Source organism: Bubalus kerabau, chromosome 18, assembly GCF_029407905.1.
Source record: "Bubalus kerabau isolate K-KA32 ecotype Philippines breed swamp buffalo chromosome 18, PCC_UOA_SB_1v2, whole genome shotgun sequence".
In the NCBI taxonomy this organism is placed as follows: domain Eukaryota; kingdom Metazoa; phylum Chordata; class Mammalia; order Artiodactyla; family Bovidae; genus Bubalus; species Bubalus kerabau.
Genome location: NC_073641.1, coordinates 8,748,062 through 8,768,467, shown reverse-complemented (window position 1 = coordinate 8,768,467; position 20,406 = coordinate 8,748,062). Strand labels below are relative to the sequence as shown.

The 20,406-nt window shown below is 43.8% G+C and overlaps 1 protein-coding gene and 1 long non-coding RNA gene across 31 annotated transcripts; one reads left to right on the top strand and one right to left on the bottom strand.

Annotated features, from left to right (window-relative positions):
* Positions 1-326: 326 nt before the first annotated feature.
* On the bottom strand, positions 327-4,347 carry LOC129633010 (uncharacterized). The gene is made up of 3 exons (XR_008704831.1): positions 4,193-4,347; positions 860-933; positions 327-732 (listed from the first exon to the last, which is right to left on the bottom strand). It is a non-coding gene; the product is annotated as an uncharacterized LOC129633010 (long non-coding RNA).
* A 151-nt stretch (positions 4,348-4,498) lies between these two features.
* On the top strand, positions 4,499-20,401 carry LOC129633007 (ribosome-releasing factor 2, mitochondrial-like). Of its 30 annotated transcripts, none has more exons than XR_008704824.1 (7): positions 4,648-4,860; positions 4,974-5,139; positions 6,626-6,735; positions 8,639-8,695; positions 8,792-8,859; positions 19,307-19,489; positions 19,936-20,401. XR_008704824.1 is itself a non-coding variant. In XM_055554777.1 (3 exons), the coding sequence occupies exons 1-3, from the start codon at positions 8,681-8,683 to the stop codon at positions 20,062-20,064; spliced, it is 327 nt and encodes a 108-aa protein (XP_055410752.1). In that variant the 5' UTR covers positions 8,633-8,680; the 3' UTR covers positions 20,065-20,401. The 30 variants fall into 30 exon arrangements, 1 of the variants encoding a protein (XP_055410752.1); XR_008704819.1 differs by having other exon boundaries at positions 8,777-8,859; XR_008704812.1 differs by lacking the exon at positions 4,974-5,139 and adding an exon at positions 4,499-4,637 and having other exon boundaries at positions 4,752-4,860; positions 6,626-6,692; positions 8,639-8,859.
* The last annotated feature ends 5 nt before the right edge of the window (positions 20,402-20,406 follow it).

The window sequence follows — 20,406 nt, the reverse complement described above, 5'->3', positions numbered from 1 at the left end:
GAAGCCGTCTGTAACCACAGAATCACACAGGGACATTTCTGTGAGTGATAGGAACAGCTCTTTGATCCCTTGGGGCTGCAGCTCCTTGGACATGAGGTTAGCCTTCATTCCTTTGTTAAGGGGATCTGACTCAAATAAATACATTGCATAGAATATATGGAGAATAACAGACTTTCTGGGGAAGTAAGGGATGGCTTCCAGAAGGAGGTGATTTCTGAGCTACGTGTGTAAAGATAGACATTCAGCAAATGGAGAGGAGGTATAGGCATGGAGGGATGAGTCCCTGCAACGGTCCCGCAGCCACACCAAAAGGTTAAACTGTTTCTACACCGTGGAATGTGTATTTTTGAGACAGCACCCTGACTTCTGTGTAGGGCATCAGCTAGAGAGGAGAGGGGCCAGGGCCAGGGGGATAGCTCTGTCCAATGCAAAGGACAGAGAAGTATGGACTAAGGAGAAAGAGCAAGGAAGCAGGAACCTGTGGATGCGGTGCCTGCTGACTTTTACTGGGACCGTTTGGGAGTGGGAGGTAGGGGGCGCAATTGTGCAGCTGCTGAAGCTGGGTGGAGCTGATATCCAGGAGACGGACACCAGCTCTCTGACCTTGATTCCTCCAGCACAGGAGCAGTGGTGGTGACTAGTCCTCCAGCGGGCGTGCAGGTGTGGTGAGGCACTGGGAGATCACACGCAGTGGTTCAGGGTACCCTTTCCCATTTCAACAGTACCGAGTGTCTATTAACATGAGGACGTAAAATGATGTGCTTGCTTATGCCAGGCACTAATGAGGACTGTGATAAGAGCATCAATGTTATTTTAAGAATGTTCTAACCAATATACAGATAAGTATGGGGATACTAACTCTTAAAGCGCTGAACCTTTTGTTGTTGTTAACTTTGGAGAGTTTCAGACATCCGACTGTTGATCTCTCAGCATCTGTAAGAGTCACCATTCATTATTGTATGGCAAAGCCAGTTAGAACTAGTCAGCAATCAGTCTTTATGCTAATTCACACAATTAGGTACTCTACTATGATTAAATGCAAATGACTTGAGGCAATGAAAAGAATCCGAGTTTGTTTTTAAGGGATCCAAATCTGATTTTCACAGCAAAATCAGTCTTGTACCTGAAGAAGGCTGAGCATGGAGAAGGCTCTGTGTGTGTGTTATGTGAACCTTCTTTGTTCCTGTCGCATGAACTTACAGTTTACATCCTCCAGTGGCTCCCATCTCCTTTTTACAACCACAAGATCCAGTTTATCTGGCTTCATCTCCACTCCAGCCACCCTCCACAGCCCAGGACCCTGGTACTTACTGTTCTGCCCAGAGCAATCTTCCATAGATATCAGCATAACCAGGTATCTCTGCTCAGATGTCTCCTGATTAATGAGGCTGTCCCTGGGTTCCTGATCAAAGACAAGCTCCTCTCTCTCCAGCCCTTTAACCTGATTTGTTTTTCTTCAGGACACTTGTCACCACATCAGGGCATATATTTATTTATTATTTGTATCCACCACTAAAAATCAAGCTCCATGAAGGGAGAGACTTTGCTATTTTATTTTGCTCTCTGCTGAATCCTCAGCACCTAGAATGTTGCATGGAAATAGCATGTGTGTGTCAGTCACTCAGTTGTGTCAACTCTTTGCAACCCCATGGACTGTAGCTCACCAGGCTGTTCTGTCCATGGAATTCTCCAGGCAAGAATACTGGAGTGGGTTGCCATGCCCTCCTCCAGGGGATCTTTCTGACCCAGGGATTGAACCTGGGTCTCTCACAATGCAGGCATATTTTTTGCCATCTGAGCTAGAATGGAAATAGTAAATGCTCAATAAGTATTGTTAAAGGGAAAGATGGCAACTATTCATCAAAAGAGTTGGACACAACTGAGCGACTGAACTGAACAGATTCATCAGAACCTTATGAGAAAGCTAATAAGTCCTTCGCTTAAGGAAGAATATGTTTTTCTTCTGAAACCTGACACTGACTGTGTAGTTATAGGCTTTCTAACAAATCTGCTCTCTTTGCTCATCGGCTGCTTTAGTTCCTAACTCCGTGCCTCCCCTGTTGTGTGGCGCCCTCCACCCCCAAACCACCCCTCCCACCCCTGTTTATAAGGCCCAAGGTTTCCTGCCCAGTTTCTAACTCAAACTGCTTGATCTGTTTTGAATCCCCTAAGCCTTTGTGCCCCCAAATCTCCAGTTCAGGTGTTCACAGAATCTGACCTAATTAGAGCCAGTCGTTGGCTTCCAGAAATGTCATCTGTGAGTCCCCAGGCCATTGGTGTCTTGAAACACACGAGACTCTGGGGCCCTAGCTTCTCAGCATCTCTGATGTCTGTAAGCCGTTGGAAGTGGTAGCTGAGGGCTCTGGTCTGAGTGGTCCCCAGCGTCACTAGAACATATCTGGTGAGAAATAAAACATACTCAAAGCAACTGTGTTTGATCTCCAGCACCACTAACAAGTCACTGTCTCCAAGATGGCTCTGATGCCTCTCTCACTTTGCATTTTCCTGAAGGCAGCCTATGACATCAGTCATGAGTAAGAAGAGAAGCATCTTGCTAATAAAGAATTTGGTTTTTGCCCAGAGAGAAGTCTGGCCCTTGCCCCAGCTTCTGGGAGGCAGTCTGGTAGAAGTGTCTTAGTCTAGGGCAGAGCCTGGACACAGCAGGTCTTCGAAGGGGCCCGCCACATCCCATAGTATTAGGGTGGGAGCTGGCCAGGCGAGAAAGACCAACCTTGTGATTTAGGATAGGAGCTTTGGGTCACATGGTATCAGTAGACCTGGAGGCCTGGATCAGCCATGCCTATGGAATGGGGCCTCAAGAAAACCTCCAAACATCGAGGCTCAGAGGAACTCCCCCGGTGGGTAATATTTTGTGTTTTGTTGCACATTGTAACGTGTTCCGAAAACAAAACTTTGCTCTCAGCCCCTGCCCCCAGACTCTGCTTTACGTGTTTCTTCCTCCAGCTAATTTTAACCTATATCCTTCTCCTGTGATGTTCCATACTGTGAGTATCATAGCTTTCAGGGGTGTCTGTAAGTCCTTTCTTCTAGGCAATTGTCAGAACTGAGGGTGGTTTGGGGAACCTCTTCCCACAAACTGCAGTTGGTGCCAAAAGTGAGGGCAGCCTTGGGGACTGTGCCGCCAAGCCTCGCAGTCTGGCTGACTCTGGGTCCATCTCCATGCCATAAGGAGGCTGATGCTTCTGCTCCAAGGCATTTCACTTCAGTACAACATGCATCCTCTTTTTTTCCATTTAGCCATAACTTTTGTATTTTTTTATATTTCAAAGCTTTCATAGAGGAAAGGGAGTTTTAAAACAGGAGAGAAACATTTGTGGTCTTTATGTACTATTTGCATCTGTAAGTCCCAAGATACTCTAAAAATACAGAATTTCAAAATGACTTCCCAGCACAGTATTAATTTTTTTAGCATAATTCAATCATCTGCGAACAAAACATGAAATGCCTGATTTCCCTCTGCCCAGCAGACCATGGTCAAGACCAGGGACACACTGATCTTAGAACACACTGGAACGCACACAACCCCCAGTACAGAGCAGGTGAAGGGCCCGAGATAGGAAGAGATGATGGAAAAATACAGAAATGCTGAAGGGGGAGCCGCAGGCAATTCTGAATTCAAAGAGATCACAAGGTGATATATGAGGTCCCCACCAGCTGGGGATAAGAAAACTGAAAGGAAAAAAGGAGGGTAGAGAAAGACTCAGAGGCACTTTGTAAATGTGAACACAGAGAGGAAGCAGGAAGAAGGGGATCCTAGGGCTGGGGGACAACCGCAGATCCTCCCTGTTCTGGAGAAAAAAGAACTGTGCCCACTTCTTTCTCCTTTTCTCTTCAATCAGTCAAAAACTAACACTATGAGTGTTTTAGCAGAAACTAGCATTGCATTCGGAGAAGGCAACGGCACCCCACTCCAGTGTTCTTGCCTGGAGAATCCCAGAGACGGGGGAGCCTGGCGGGCTGCCGTCTATGGGGTCACACAGAGTCGGATACGACTGAAGTGACTTAGCAGCTCAGCAGCAGCAGCATTGCATTATTGTCAGCTAAACATGAATGTTCTTCCTCAACTCAGGAAGATTGCATTTTGTTGAGAATAAATGAAATTTAAACCTTAAAACCTTGATAAGTGGCTGGACTTTAGTATCACACTTCAGAAGTCAAAGAAGGCTCTTACCTTAGAAATCATGTTCTTTTCCACCCTAAGAATAAAGGGCGAGAGAGGAATGACCCACGACAGCCTGTCTGTGACTGATAGAGTGGAGAGAGAGGTGCATAGCCCAAGTGCAGAGAAACAGTTGCCACTTCACCTGAGCAAGAAGCCAAAAGAGAAGAGAGGCTCTGACCTTTGTCAAGAACACAAGGGTCATTTGGGAAGGAAGCCAGAGGATGGGGCGTGTGTGGTACAGAGACCCTCAACCTGGCTGAGCCCACTGCACCCCCTGCCATAGCCATCCCAAACCCCGATGATATTTCCACGTGTGCCCAGCCCTAAGCAATAACTGGCAATTGATCTCAGCCAAACATAGTAACCCTCATCCTCTTCCAAGTGCTGGTTGCCCAGCCTACCTCTTCAGCGAGGGTAGTGGTGTGACTCAGCTGGTGCCAATGAAGTATAAAAGGTAGCCTGCTGGGAGGTTTCTGGAAACTGTTTTGCTTTTTGGTTAAACCAATATGTCTGAGGCCACCTCTTTTTCTCTTCCTCCTCCCTCCCCGACCGCACATGATGCCTGAAGTCGCAGCAGCCACGAGGGATGAGGCAGGAGAGTCATAGAGACACCAGCCCCAAGGGCCTTAAGCTGCAGAATTGAGCCGGCAGCTGCCCACCTGTGGACTTCTTGGTAGGTAAGAAAAACTAGAACATGTTTGCTTAAGCTACCCTTAGTTTTGTCTCCTCCTCCCAGCAGCCTCAGAATACTCAAGTCTTATTCCAAGAAAATGTCTTTCAATCCTCAAAGCCTTTATAACTGGTAAAACCACCGTTTAGATGATCACAGGAGAAATTCTGGCCAAAAAAAAATTGTCTTGGAGCTCATGGAATCCATCAAAGAGGCCTCTGATCATCGGGCGTCACACACTCCACTTTGAGAGCTGAACAAGGCCAGAGATGCAGCTACAGCAAGGGTAAGAAAGACAAGGCATTGCCTGGAACAAAGGGTCAGCTTAGGAAAGCAAGAACATGGGCACCTGAAAAGGCGCCACCCAGCCTCCCTGCAGCAGAGGGGAAAGGACGGTTAAGAACTGCCTTTCGGCTTGGCCTCCACCCTTCAGGTCAGACAGCAGTGGACTGAGCCGCAGGGAGGCAGGAAGCTCTGTCTGTTGGTATCAATGGGGGGTCACAGAGCAATCAACCCCTCTCTGCCTCCCAGCATGACAAACTCAGAGCTGGAGCAGAGGCCAATTGCACTTGCACTGAGGCTCATTAGATCCCCAGGGCGTTCTGGAAGCGGAACGTAAATTGAAGTTTACAGTCCTTGACCCCCAGGAGTTATCCTCTGAATGAGAATAAGGGAAAATCAACAGGGCGGCAGAGAGGTGAGAAAGAAAAGCCAGAAACGGAACACAGGCCTGATGGACGAACCAGCTGGGGGCTCACATCTTCCCTAGTTTAAGCAGGCTTTTCTGTTTTAGTGCTGATTGTATTTGGAAACTGACATATTTTTAAAACTAAGTTCTACTTAAGGAAATTCAATACATAAAACAATGTTGAAAGACGATCACTCACATTGTGGATGGAGAGGTCATTTGACATACTGCAGAGCTTCTTCATGAAATGTGTTTTCATGGTACCTTTGCGCCAAGATCTGAATTCAGCAGAATTCCTCAGCTTCGTGTCCATGTACAATAAGACCTTACCTAACACATTTTTCCTTTCATAATTATGTTTTCATTCAAGGAGAAATATTCATCTAAAAAGTAGGTTTACTTTTAGCCAAGTATAAATTTTGGAAAATATAGAAAAGTACAAAGGGGGAACATTCACCATACTCCAAAGAAAACCTCTATGATTTTAAGTGTTTTTGAAATAATTTTTTGTTAGTTTCAGGTGTACAACATAATGATTCAATACTTGTATGTACTGCGAAATGGTCACACACTAAGCCTAGTTAACCTCCATCACCATAAATTGTTATGATTTTTTCCCTGGTGATGAAAACTTGTAAGATCTGCTCTCTTAGCAACTTTTAGACATACAATTCAGTATTATTAACCATTGTCATCATGCTGCACATTATGTCCCCATAAATTTTTCTTTTAGTCTTTGTGCTGTTCATGGTATTTCTCCACAGACATGTAATATTGATTAGACAATTTTATTTTCTGCTTTTTTTCACCTAACATTATAGCATGAATATTTTCTTATTGTTACTCTTACTAAATATTATTTTTTATGATTGCATGCTATAATTTACTTATGTATTTCTGATAGTGAAATACTCTAACATAAATATACTTGTTTTGGATTACCCTGTGTCATTTAAGCAAAAATCTAAATGAATTATGTCATTATAAAATCTACCACATTATCATTGTCCCTACTATTGAGATTTTCCTGGTATCTTTCACTCTCTGACAACATCTTTATGTACCATTTCTTTCTACATCTTAGGTGAATTTCTTTTAGGCTAAATTAGTAGAGGTGGAACCTACTGGTCCCAAAGGAAAGAAGTCTCAAGGTGCGTGATTGTAAAAATTGCTTCTCAAAAGGATTATAGCCAGGTATACTCCTAAAGTGTCCATTTAACCACACTTTAACAGCACTTAGCGGGTATTTTAAAAAAATATTTCTTTATCAGTAAAAAAAATCTTATTTCATTATTATATTAATTTACCTTGTCTTTGACTACCATCGAAGTTGGTACATATTTCCAGAAAATTATTAACTAGCTATATCTTCTCTTTTGTGAAGGATTTGGTCCTAGGTCAAACAAACTTCATTTTATTTCCAAGCGGAAAAAATAGCTAGCAGAAGTTAAACCATTTCCCCAAGGCTACACAATTAAATGTTTCAGGAATCCAAATCGGATATTTTAAGGCCTACTTAAGAAATTGCCCCTCCCACTACTGCCCTTTTTTTTTTTTTCCCAATTCCTCAACCCTATTTACAAATATTAACAAAATAAGTACATTTCAAAGTACACACTTGAAGCTCATAGCTTCTCTTCAGGTTTGAGGCGTGAAAGTCGCTCAGTCGTGTCCGACTCTTTGCGACCCCACGGACTGTCACACTTAGCTGCAGCAAGTAGGATCCCTGAACTGTCTAGCCCAACAAGCTCCTGTATCCATGGGGTTCTCCAGGCCAGAATACTGGGGTGGGTAGCCTTTCCCTTCTCCAGGGGATCTTCCCAGCCCAGGGATTGAACCCAGGTCTCCCATATTGCAGGCGGATTCTTTACCAGCTGAGCCACACTCTCTTCAGGTTTACCACTGAGTAAACTGAAGCCCTGGGCGACACTGGAGACGGGCTTGATCCCTGGGTTGGGAAGATCCCCTGGAGGAGGGCATGGCAACCCACTCCAGTATTCTTGCCTGGGAAATCCCAAGGATCAAGGATCCTGCGGGGCAGCCTAGAGGAACAGTGGCAACTTAAACAGGTGGGTGGGTGTGTGTGTGTGTGTGTGTGTGTGTGTGTTGCTCAACTGTATCCAATTCTTCAGCTCTCCAGGTTCCTCTGTCCTTGGAATTCTCCAGGCAAGAATACTGGAGTGGGTTGCCATGCCCTCCTCCAAGGGATCTTCCCAACCCAGGGATCAAACCCAGGTCTCCCGCATTGCAGGCAAATTCATTACTGTCTGAGCCACCAGGGAAGCCCTTCCAGCCATTCTACTTCTAGGAAATAATCAGAGATATATGAAAAGATTTTTATAGAAAGCTATTTCTCCTGGACTGTTCTTTGTCACTGAAGTATTGTTGCTTTACAGTGTTGTGGCAATCTCTGCTGTAGGGCAAAGTGACTCAGGTTTACATATATATACTCTTTTTTTATATTATTTTCCATTATAGTGTCTCTAAGGAGATTGGCTATAGTTCCCTGTGCACTACGATCTTGTTTATCCATTCTAAAAATAATAGTTTGCGTCTACCAACCCCAAACTCCCAGCCATCCCCCTCCCTCCCCCCCTGCCCTCGGCAACTTCAATATCGCAGACGGTTTACAGCTGTGAACGGTCCTAAAAACTCCAAATGTCCCCCAGTAAACTAGTTCAATAAAAATAGCCTTTCTATCAAGTTTCCTATTTTAAAAGAACAAAACATGTGTGGTATTTGAAGTGACAAAACAGTATACAGAATATCATTGTAATCTTATCAAATGGAAAATGCTACCTATATACACTGTGATAGTAACTGGATATGGCTACAGATGATTTTTCAGTTTTCTTCTATACTTTTTTTTAACATTTACTTTTTAAATTGAGGTATAATTGGTTTACAATGTTGTGTTTCAGGGGTACAGCAAAATGTCTTCTTGTATTTTTCCGTGTTTTCCAAACTTTCTAAAATAAATGGGGGGGGGAGGTGTGTGTGTGTCTTCGGTGGTGTGGTGTTCAAGGAGATTTTTAGAATAGTAGCCCAGTGGACAGTGTTCTAAATATCTTTGTTTCTGTTCCCCATACACGCACAGATGTGAAAAGCATCTTGTTGGAACCCCACAAAGGTCCATAAAATGGAGACTACACAGGTGGGTTAGCAGCTAAGCTTTCTTAATGAGAAATTGGAAAGAAGTGAACAGCAAGTTTGATGAAACCATTTTTTCATAAAGCTGTACATATTCCAGAAGACAGATAAGAATATAAACGACAGCAAGATCAAAGATTTGATGGAACATATCCACTAGGAGTGAAGGTAAATTTATGGACTGAATTCTTTCTCTTAAGCTGGTGCCTTGTGAGTGTCCAGTTTATTGATGGTTTAAATTATGTCTGCAATTTTCTGAGCGGTTCACTTACTTTTCAAGTTTGTAAACCAACACATCAACAATCCCTAATCAATGGGAGAGCATTTCTCCAGGGACCTATGAAAATATATGTTGCATTTCAATGCAATAAAAACATGACAAAACATGCCTCTGTTCTTCATAACACAAAAGTACCACATCTGGTCATTAAAAAAAAAAAAAAAAACAACATTATACAGAGTTGTAAGGATGCCAGATACTTAGTACAGAGAACTGTTTTATCCATTTAGCCCAATTTTCCAGATGTTTTATTACTTGGAGACAGGACAATTGTTGAAACTGGTGATTGAAGCCCATTTATTTCAAGGGGCTCATCTGCAAGCCATAGGAAGCATTTGAGGGGCAAGTAATTTATGACAGGCCACAAGGCAAGGCTTGAGGAGGGCTGCCATCTCACTGGGTCAGGAATAATCCCAACAAAGGACAAACTACCCTATTTTGTTAACACCAGCTTCATTTGCAAAAATTGCCTCTGAGGCAAGCACTTAGTTGTCATTTCACATGCAAATATGATGCACTTAATTGGAGCAATTTCCATAATAGTGGGTTAAGTTGGCTGTGACTAGTTGGCTGTGATTGGAGGCCTGGTTCTCATTGTCTACCAGCAACAAAATGCGCACTTGGACCAGTTGGAAGTCTTGTCCTCATAAAGACAACAGGATCATGTTACACAGGAGCAGGTGTTGCTCCTCCCGCCCTTTCCCCAGCCAGGTGTCCCCGCCATGGGCCAACCCCCTCACCCCCCCACCCCTGCTCCCCCAACTCCACACTCACAGCCTCACTTCCCCGCACACAACCAGGGAACCTGCAGAGCACTAGCCTCAGGACATTAGTGAAGCAGTCCTGGCAGCCACAGGCTTTGCAGCTAATTAGAAGGCACCTCACTGTGGTAAATTCTCTCCACCTGTAGATCAAAGTAGGGATTTGGGGGGCAGAAGGGATGGGTGGAATCTTTTAGCTTTGCAACTCTGAAGTCAGGATGTATGTCTTTGCTTCATACACAGAAGTAGGAGATCCCAGGGCCTTGTAGAGGTGTATTTTCAGGTTAAAAGGGTAATGCTGCAAACTGTCCTAAGCCAACGGATTCACTAGCAAGTCAGTGCTGGGCAATTTACTTGTTGTTGTTTTTATTATTCTTGTAAAAGCCGGTTACCTCTGGGCTTAGAGAGAGTGGAGACTGTACAATCTTCTCCTTGACAAATTTGCTACCAGCTTGTTTATTGTGATGAAATGAAATCTGAGACCAATTTCTGCTACATGTGTCAGTGTTTATTAACAAGCAGGTATAAAAATGATCATACAGTGGTGACTTGTGAGTGGGGGAAAAGTCCCTCGCAATCTTTAGGCATTCCAACTAGCTCTTTGCTTGAGAGGTTCATTCTAAGGAGGAACAGTAATTTTTAAAGCAGAATTAGCCAACTTACTGGTTGGGTCAGGAAGCAGGCCAGAGGGATGAGAAAGAGCACAGGGTCAAGTGAATGTCTGAAGGGCAAGTGCTGCTCCAAAGACGTGGGCTGGGCAGACCAGATCCTCATGTTTGCCTGGGTAAGGGCAATAGGGCCATTATAGTCTTTCTGCTGCTGCTATTTAGTCGCTAAGTCGTGTATGACTCTTTGTGACCCTATGGACTGTAGCCCACCAGGCTCCCTCTGTTCATGGGGTTTTCTTGGCAAGAGTACAGGAGTGGGTTGCCATTTCCTTCTCCAGGGGATCTTCCCGACCCAGGGATCAAACCCACATCTCTTGCATTGACAGGTAGATTCTTTACCACTGAACCACCTGGGAAGCCACTTTCTAATTAGTCATAGATTTCAATTCTGCATTTTAATGGGAATCATTCCAGTCATTACTTCTGCTAGTTAACCAATCCGCTCTTTCAAAAACATTAATCCTAATCTGCAATTCTGGAGTGTATCTTCTTGATTAGGATGCTTCAGAGGCTCAATAATCATCCCTGAAGTGTGAATTCTTGACTGGGGGTTCCTCAAAGGCTAACCAGCCCCAGGTGCATCACACTGTTTACAGCGGGTAACATTAAACTAAATCATCTCAGGTTGGACAGAGGTTCATGACATTGTACCGGAGGCAGTGATAAAGACCATCCCCAAGAAAAAGAAATGCAAAAAGGCAAAACAGTTATCTGAGGAGGCCTTACAAATAGCTGTGAAAAGAAGAGAAGCAAAAGGCAAAGGAGAAAAGTAAAGATATACCCATTTGAATGTAGAGTTCCAAAGAATAGCAGGAGAGATAAGAAAGCCTTCCTCAGTGATCAATGCAAAGAAATAGAGGAAAACAACAGAATGGGAAAGACTAGAGATCTCTCCAAGAAAATTAGAGATACCAAGGGAAATTTTCATGCAAAGATGGGCAGAATAAAGGACAGAAATGGTGTGGACCTAACAGAAGCAGAGGATATTAAGAAGAGGTGGCAAGAATACACAGAAGAACTGTACAAAAAGGAGCTTCATGATCCAGATAATCAAGATGGTGTGATCACTCACCTAGAGCTAAACACCCTGGAATGCAAAGTTAAGTGGGCCTTAGGAAGCATCACTGCAAACAAAGCTAGTGGAGGTGATGTAATTCCAGTTGAGCTATTCAAATCCTAAAAGATGATGCTGTGAGAGTGCTGCACTCAATATACCAACAAATTTGGAAAACTCAGCAGTGGCCACAGGACTGGAAAAGGTCAGTTTTCATTCCAATCCCAAAGAAAGGCAATGTCAAAAAAAATGCTCAAATTAACACACAATTGCACTCATCTCACAGGCTAGAGAAGTAATGCTCAAAATTCTCCAAGCCAGGCTTCAACAGTACATGAACTGTGAACTTACAGAAATTCAAGCTGGATTTAGAAAAGGCAGAGGAACCAGAGATCAAATTGCCAACATCCACTGGATCATTGAAAAAGCAAGAGAGTTCCAGAAAAACATCTATTTCTGCTTTATTGACTATGCCAAAGCCCTTGACTGTGTAGATCACAACAAACTGGAAAATTCTTCAACAGATGGGAATACCAGACCACCTTACCTCCTTCCTGAAAAATCTGTATGCAGGTCAAGAAGCAACAGTTAGAATTGGACATGGAACAACAGACTGGTTCCAAGTCAGGAAAGGAGTACATCAAGGCTGTATGTTGTAACCCTGCTTATGTAACTTCTATGTAGAGTATATCATGCAAAATGCCAGGCTGGATGAAGCACAAGCCAGAATCAAGATTGCTGGGATAAATATCAATAACCTCAGATATGCAAATGACACCACACTTATGGCAGAAAGCGAAGAACTAAAGAACCTCTTGATGAAAGTAAAAAAGGAGAGTGAAAAAGTTGGCTTAAAACTCAACACTCAGAAAACTAAGATCATGGCATCTGGTCTCATCACTTCATGGCAAATAGATGGGGAAACAACATAAACAGTGACGGGCTTAATTTTGGGGGGCTCCAAAATCACTGCAGATAGTAACTGCAGCCATGAAATCAAAAGACACTTGCTCCTTAGAAGAAAAGCTATGACCAACCTAGACAGCATACTAAAAAGTAGAGACATTACTTTGCCAACAAAGGTCTGTCTAGTCAAGGTTATGGTTTTTCCAGTAGTGTGTATGGATGTGAGTGTTGGACTGTGAAGAAGGCTGAGTGCTAAAGAATTGATGCTTTTGAACTGTGGTGTTGGAGAAGACTCTTGAGAATCCCTTGGACAGCAAGGAGATCCAACCAGTCCATCCTAAAGGAAATCAGTCCTGAATATTTATTGGAGGGACTGATGCTGAAGCTGAAACTCCAATACTTTGGCCACCTGATGCGAAGAACTGACTCATTTGAAAAGACCCCGATGCTTGGAAAGACTGAAGGTGGGAAGAGAAGGGGAAGACAGATGAGATGGTTGGATGGCATCACCAACTCAATGGACATTAGTTTGAGCAAGCTTTGTGAGTTGGTGATGGACAGGGAACCCTAGGATGCTGCAGTCCAAGGGGTCAGAAAGAGTTGGACATGACTGAGTGACTGAACTGAACTGATGACATCTGCAGTCCATAAGGAGTGGGTCTGTACGAGACCAAGGCTCTCAGAGAATAGACAACCTGTCCTGCTCCACAAAGGAATGGAGCCTGGCTCTGTGATATCTAGCCATGACATGCCTTGATTGTGATCCATGGAGGCTGGACCCAGCCCAGGCAGGGTTACCTGATGCAGACAGGGAACAGGTGAAGGGGTGTGTTGTAAAGGGGGGACTTCCTAAGAATCGTAGCAGTGTGCTTCAACAGCTAGCTTGTTTTCTGTGTGTGTTTTTCTTTGCACATTTGTCCTTTAATCTTGAACTCTGCCTTTTGCTAATCACAGAAAAATTCCATTTTCTTATAATATTTTCATCTTTCTTCTGGATTGGAGTTTGGGTGCTGCGGTCCAGCTCCAGCAGCCAGGGAATCAGCCTGAAGAGATGAGCAGTGTCAGCAGAAAATGATGCAGCCTCTGACTCAAGGTGCGGGACTGCATGTTTATTTCAAGCATCAGGTCTTCTTCTATACTTTGACAAAAGTATTAGATCAGAGGTTTTACATTTTCAGTGCCCCCTCACCCAGATTTTGTCTCCATAAATCACTGTGGCCCTTAAACCAGAGTTACATTGTAACTCATGCTTATGTCTGGGCTGCACACCACATCCCTCAGTTTATTTCTTATCTTTCTAAATCCTGCTTGCCCCTAGTATCCTAAGCTCACCATCTCCTAAAAAGGCTTCTAGCTATTCTTAATTATTCCTAAACCCTAAGCTCAGCAAACTTTCTTTGCCATAAACATTCCCCTCACAAACAGGTCTCAGATAACAATCCTTCCCATGGCCTCAAGCTGCAGCCGATGTGCTCATCCTGGAATATTCTTTGTAAAGATCCTTGAACAAATGTCAATGGTTACTTTATAGATTATTTTCTGGGCACAACTGCAGAAGGCTTTGTGCTTTCTCATGCTTCTCTCAAGAACAATAAGCATCTTAACATTCTTTCCAGCCAACTCAACCAAAGAAAGGAAAGAACAAGTCAGAATCACAAGACCTAACTCCTTCATCCTGGGACCGTGCCTTCGGGATGAGGAGAGGGGGTTGGGGCCGTGCCTCCATTTTGTCAGTAATGCCTAATGCGGCTCCTGACATTTGGGGAGGGTAGGTGGGAAGCAGTTTTTCCAGATTCAGGTTTGAATAGTGGAAGCCAACTTCTTTACAAGTTAAGATGATTTCAGAGGGGTAGGCTGGCCCATGGGAACAAGAGAATGTGTAATTAGTCCAAGTAGAATCAGATCCTGGTTCTCAAACTTCTTAGCAGTGTTTTTCTGAGCCTCACTTTGCTCATCTGTAACATAAGACCATGTTATTCCACTGCTTGAAAGTCAGTACTCAAGACACAAGTGTTGGTTGGAAAGGAAAGTTTGCTTTGTTCAGTTGGCCAGCAACCTGGGAAGAAGGCAGACTCCTTTCCAAAAACCAACTTGACAATGAAAGTTTTTAAATGGAGAAAAGGAAGTTAAACATTTGAGGGGAAGGTGGGGGTCCAGAGTCTTCATTATCTTCCACTGTGTGCAGACTTTCTTCTGATTAGTTGTTGGCGAGGAAACAGGAATCTTATGCTCAGACTGACATTACCATCTTCCATCTGGGTGGGGGCCTTAGTTCCTGCAGAAGAACTGAAAGACAGTGTGATGCATATTCCTTGAGGTGGCAGGAGGGCCCTGCCACATCACTGTGCTACTGTTTCTTGATTGCACCTTCTTTGTATCCTCATTCCCTTTGTTGTTGTTAATTAGTTGCTAAGTTGTGTCCAACTCTTTTGCCACTCCCTGAACTATAGCCCACCAGGCTCCTCTGTCCATGGGATTTCCCAGGCAAGAACACTGGAATGGGTTGCCATTTCCTTCTTCAGAGGATTTTCCAGACCCAGGGATCAAACCCAAGTCTCTTGAATTGCAGGCGGATTCTTTACCGCTGAGTCACCAGGACAGACCCCTTCATCCCCTTACTTCCCAGGTTAGTTACTGAATCTGCCCTTTAGCACTCAGGAAAGGTCTTTCAGCCTCCTTGATGTCTATTTCCCACAAACAAGAAATGGAGGCAGGGAAAACATTTGTCCCCTGGAGGGTACCACAGGGTCCTGCTTGTTTCAATCAATTTTCTGTACCTTGCAAGACTGTCATAAGGTCCATCTAGTCAAAGCTATGGTTTTCCTGATAGTCATGTATGGATGTAAGAGTTGGACCATGAAGAAGGCTGAGTGCTAAAGAATTGATGCTTTCAAACTGTGAAGCTGGAGAAGACTCTTGAGAGTCTGTTTGACTGCAAGGATATCAAATGAGTCAATCCTACCAGAAATCAACCCTGAATATTCATTGGAAGGACTGATGTTGAAGCTGAAGCTCCAGTACTTTAACCACCTGAAGCAAAGAGTCGACTCACTGGAATAAACCCTGATGCTGGGAAAGATTGAGGGTATGAGGAGACGGGGGCAACAGAGGATGAGATGGTTGGATGGCATCACTGACTCAATGGACATGAGTTTGAGAAAACTCCAGGAGATAGTGAAAGACATGGAAGCCTGGCGTGCTGCAGTCATGGGGTCCCAAAGAGTTGGACACAACTTAGTGACTGAACAACACACAACAAGGCTATTATAAGGATTTGAGATACTATGTGTAAAGCAACTGGTTAAGTAAAGGCTTTTAAAATGATAGCGGAACTTCCCTAATGGTCCAGTGATCGGCCTTCCAATGCAGAGAACTCGGGTTCAATTCCTGGTTGGCAAATGAAGATCCCATATGCCACGGGGCAACTAAGTCCACTCGGGGCAACAAAGATCGCACGTGATGCAACTAAGACCTGACAGCCAAAATAAAAAGTAAATAAGTAAATAAATATTAAAAAATAAAATGACACAGCCAAAAATAAAAATTAAGTAAATAAAAAAGGGAAAATGATAGCTTCTCTGAGCCCCCAGGAGGCTACTGCTGTGAGCAGAGTGCACATAGAAATACTGAAATGGAGCAGAGCCCTTTGGGCCCTGGGACAGAGCCCCCGCGTGCTCTGCTGAAGTGCCCCTCTGAAGTACCTAGATCAGAGTATATGATACCTGAGTTGTTTTACAGGTATGAACACCCCCACCAAATGGGAGAAGCTAACTACTTAACAACCATGAGCACACAAGACCCAGGCCTCCTGGAGCCTGAGGACTGATAATGCTAACCCGTGACACTGTGCTGTGAGCTCACCAAGCTCACAGCTTGTCAACCAAGCTGTGCACAAGCTGGTCATGTATCCTGCGACCTCCCTCACCCTGCCTTTAAAACTGCTTTGCTGAAACCCTTCAGGGCACTCAGGCTTCCTGAGTACTAGCTGTCTGAACTCCTTGTGTGGTGCCCGGCAATAAACACTGTATTTTCCCTCACCACAATCCCGTGTGTCACTAGGATGGTTTTACGGTGCCAGGGCAAGTGAACCCAAGTTTGGTTTGGTAACAATACTACAACATGTATGAATCTTAAAATAATTATGCCGAGTAAAAAAAGAACCTCAAAGAAGAAAACATACTGATTTCTAAAAAATTTTTAGATAATGTAAACTAATCTTTGATGACAAAAGCAGATGAGCAACTTGTTTGGACAAGTGGAAAGGAGGGAGTGGGGTGAGGTTAGAGAGGGCAGGGCTCAGGGAAGGGATTGCATAAGGTCAGGAAGAAACATTCAGGGCTGATGGATATGATATGTTTCATTGTCTTGATGGTGGTGATGGTTCCACTGTTACATACGTGAAACTTATCCAATGGTTGTTCAGTTCTTTAGTCACATCTGACTCTTTGCAACTCCTCTTTTCGACTTTGAAAGAAGTTAAATATTGCTGAAATTCAGCCTCTGTTCACAGGTGCTGAATAGAAACGTGGAGACAAGAGTTTTGGGTGAAACAGGAAAGAGTAGCTTTTATTGCTTTGCCAGGCAAAGGGGGCCATGGTGAGCCAGTGACCTCAAGACTGTGACCCTCTATAGTGTTTCAGGAGCAGGCTGTTTCAACCAGTCTACGGTCTATGTTCCTGAGGTTGGCAGTTTTCATTGGAAGTGGGGTTTGCTTCTGGTAAAAACAATTTAGGAGTGTGTGTCAGGCCTTTATATCTTTAAGGGAACTGTGAGTTTGGTAATTCTGCTTTGTGACAGAATTATAGTCTAAATTGTTTCCAGTTCCCTAGCCTAACAGCTATCCTTGTTTCTACATTTTCACATTTCCAATCATTAACTCTTGAGTCAGCATTTCACTTCAAAAGACAAGCACACGGGGGCTTTTACAGTTTCCTTAATTGTTGACCTGTGATGTTTTGGAGGCTATGGGTACAGTGGCAGCATTCTAGACGTGGAAAGATTAAAGAAGGCAGGGGGTGTTGAAATTAGGGTTGGAAAAGTAAAATCGAGTCCAACTGTAGGGAAACCTGTAAGAACCTACATTGAGGAATTTGAGATTTGAGAAGTGTGGTAAATGATTTAAACATTTTGAAGAGAGCAGCATAATCATTAGAATATAGGAGGGACTGGAGTATGGAGAGCCTCAGACAGGGAATAGACTAGATCTGGGCTAGAGTATCAGCAATGTTATAGAAATCTTACAGCTTACGTTGGGGAAAAAGGAAATCAAAGATGCACGTCTGGGAAAACTGAGGACTAGTGACGCCACCAACAGAAAGAGGAAAGAGCAGGCAAGTGTTTGGAAAAGAAAATAATGAGATCAGTTTGGGCCATATCAGGTTGCTTCAAGATACTCGGACATCATCCCAGAGCAGGCCAGTGGATTACAAGGAGCACCCGAAGACTGTGACTCGAGTGCAGCTTAGAGGAAGCTTTGACGCTCTGGAACTAGGCGGTTGTTCCCACGGAAAAGACTGTGAAAAGAGAACTAAGGACAGACCCACAAGCACAACACCTCTTGTTCAGTCACAAAGAACTCTAACTTTTCCTTAGATACAGCATTATTCCTCTTAATTTTTAGTCTTTCCCCACTCCGTAATGTTATTCGAAAAGATATCATGTGGAGTGGCACGAAGCTTTGGGTAAGAATTGCAAAAATACTTAGGATCTATTTAGTCATTTGTAGGGACTGTCATTATTTTTTAGTAATGTTTTCATTCAAGGATTATTACTTTTTCTCTGGTTGAGTCATTTCAGTTGATAGTGATTTTCAAGGCTTAATCAGCTGCAAAGAACTGAAATTAGGCTTTTACTATATATATGTGTGCGATGGTTTTCTGAAATTTCTACGATAAATAGAATACACTGAAGTTTTTATGAGTCTGCCCAATTTTCATTATCGTGAAGGTAGCAGGGAGAGGGGAAGGCGGAGGTGCTGAAGTGTGGGGAACAGAAGCGTCTGAGGCGCAGAGCATTACTGGACAATAGACGCCATGGTAGCGTCCGGTCCTGAGTGAGTGGGGGCCGGTGAGCAGAGAGAGGATAATCAGCCAGAGCCAGATAAAGGAGAGGCCACATGCCAGAGCCCTTCTCTTTGGTCTGGTTTCCACTGCTAAATCCACGATTATTGCATCCCACCTGACAACCAAACGGCTTAGAATATATAGGAAATTGTTTTAACTCTGGTAGGCCGGAGGAGTAGGTTACCATTTAAAGCAAACCCATCAGTAGCTACAGCGCTTGCAAACCCCTCTGAATCCATGTACCAGTTTGGCTGATGGAATGATGCTTACAGACAATCTGACTAGGACCCCAAGATGTCTTTGTTCCTCTGCTGCTTCCCCAGTTTTTGTCCACTTCCTGTTTGCCTGATGCTGTTTTAGCTTTCTTCAGTTTCTGTATGCGCTTGTTCTTCTTGGCCTTTGAAATCTGAAATTCTGAACAGAATTCTGTGTGTTTTACACTGAGAATATGTTCTACTTATTGTGTTTTTAGCTCCTTTATTTCCCTCCTTGATTGCCCCGACTTGTAGCATGCACTGTAACTATAGGTTTCAAACATAAAAGAGGAGATACATGAAGGAAATATGTCTTTGAGAGGGGAAAACCATTTTCTTTCCCTGTGTCTCTGGGCACATGTTCACAGGTACTCTACATCATCAGACTTTACCAAGCGTCCTCCTGCAACACATGCATGAGGTCTCAGGTGCGCTGTTGGCGTTCATGGACGAGCCAGCGTTGACGTTCTGGACTTCTTATAGAGTGTTAAGGCAGGCTTCTGTCTTTTTGCTGGAGGCTCTGTGCTTAAGAGTATGGATGGTATTTAAGGTTTTATGAATCTTCCCTTCATAACAGAAGTCTGATCTGCAGTCTAAGGAAGAGGCGTTAACATCCTTTAATTTCTTTAGGCTCTGAAGAAAGCTGATAAGCAAATTTGGGAGCCCCTGATGAATCTTGAGGTGACAGTGAGCAGAGATTACCTCAGCCCTGTCCTAGCAGACCTGGCACAGAGAAGAGGGAACATTCAGGAGGTCCAGTCTCGCCAAGACAACAAAGTTGTTATTGGATATGTTCCCTTAGCAGAAATCATGGTAGGTACTCTGTGACTAAATCTACATAGTTTACATAAATTGCTGGAGAATCCCAGGGATTCTATCCGCACGGGTGTGGATGTGTGGGGGAGGGCTTTCCAGTCGTCCACAAAGTTTGAGCTGTGCTCTACCAACATGTGTCGTCAGCCTCAATGACCGTTTTTCCATGCCGAGCACTTACCTACTTCCACTATTGCTGGCCCAGCCAGTTCTTCCTGTCATTCTTTTCCCCGCCGCCTCTCCTGCTCTAGGGCAGGCGTCTAAGTGCCAGCAGAGTCTTTACCAAACGCTGGGACTGAGGAATGCTTCTGAAGCATACCCCCGATCCTGGTTTTCGGTCCTCCACGGTACTTACCAGATTTTTCCTGATAATGGTCAAAAGATGTGCAGGGAGAGATTTGAGGCTTAACTTGGCAGAGATAACTAACTTAAATTATTTTGATTAGGGTTATTCAACTGTGCTTCGAACATTAACATCAGGCTCAGCTACTTTTGCCTTAGAGCTGTCTAATTATCAAGCCATGAGTCCTCAAGACCAAAGTACGCTGCTCAGCCAGAGACATGGCCTGTCCTAAGTCCTTGGAGGGAAACTCAGGAGCACCTACCGACTTCGTTTTCAGTAAGAACAATTTAAAAGAGAACTTGAACAGGCGGTGGCACCGGTGGCTGCTCCTTCTACTTTAGAGCATGAGAAACGCGCTTTGATGTTGACGGTTAACGCACCTCAGCTGTATTGTCTATCTAGTAAATTATTACTGTTGGTAGTTAAGATTCAGTCTTTTGGAATACACTGAGTGATGGATATCACAAGGTTTCTGGTTGGTTGATTTTACGCTTGTCTCACAAGAAAGGTGTCAGTCTTCTAATGTATAATAAGATGGAGGTTCAATAAAAGCATTTTTTATTCAAAAACATGA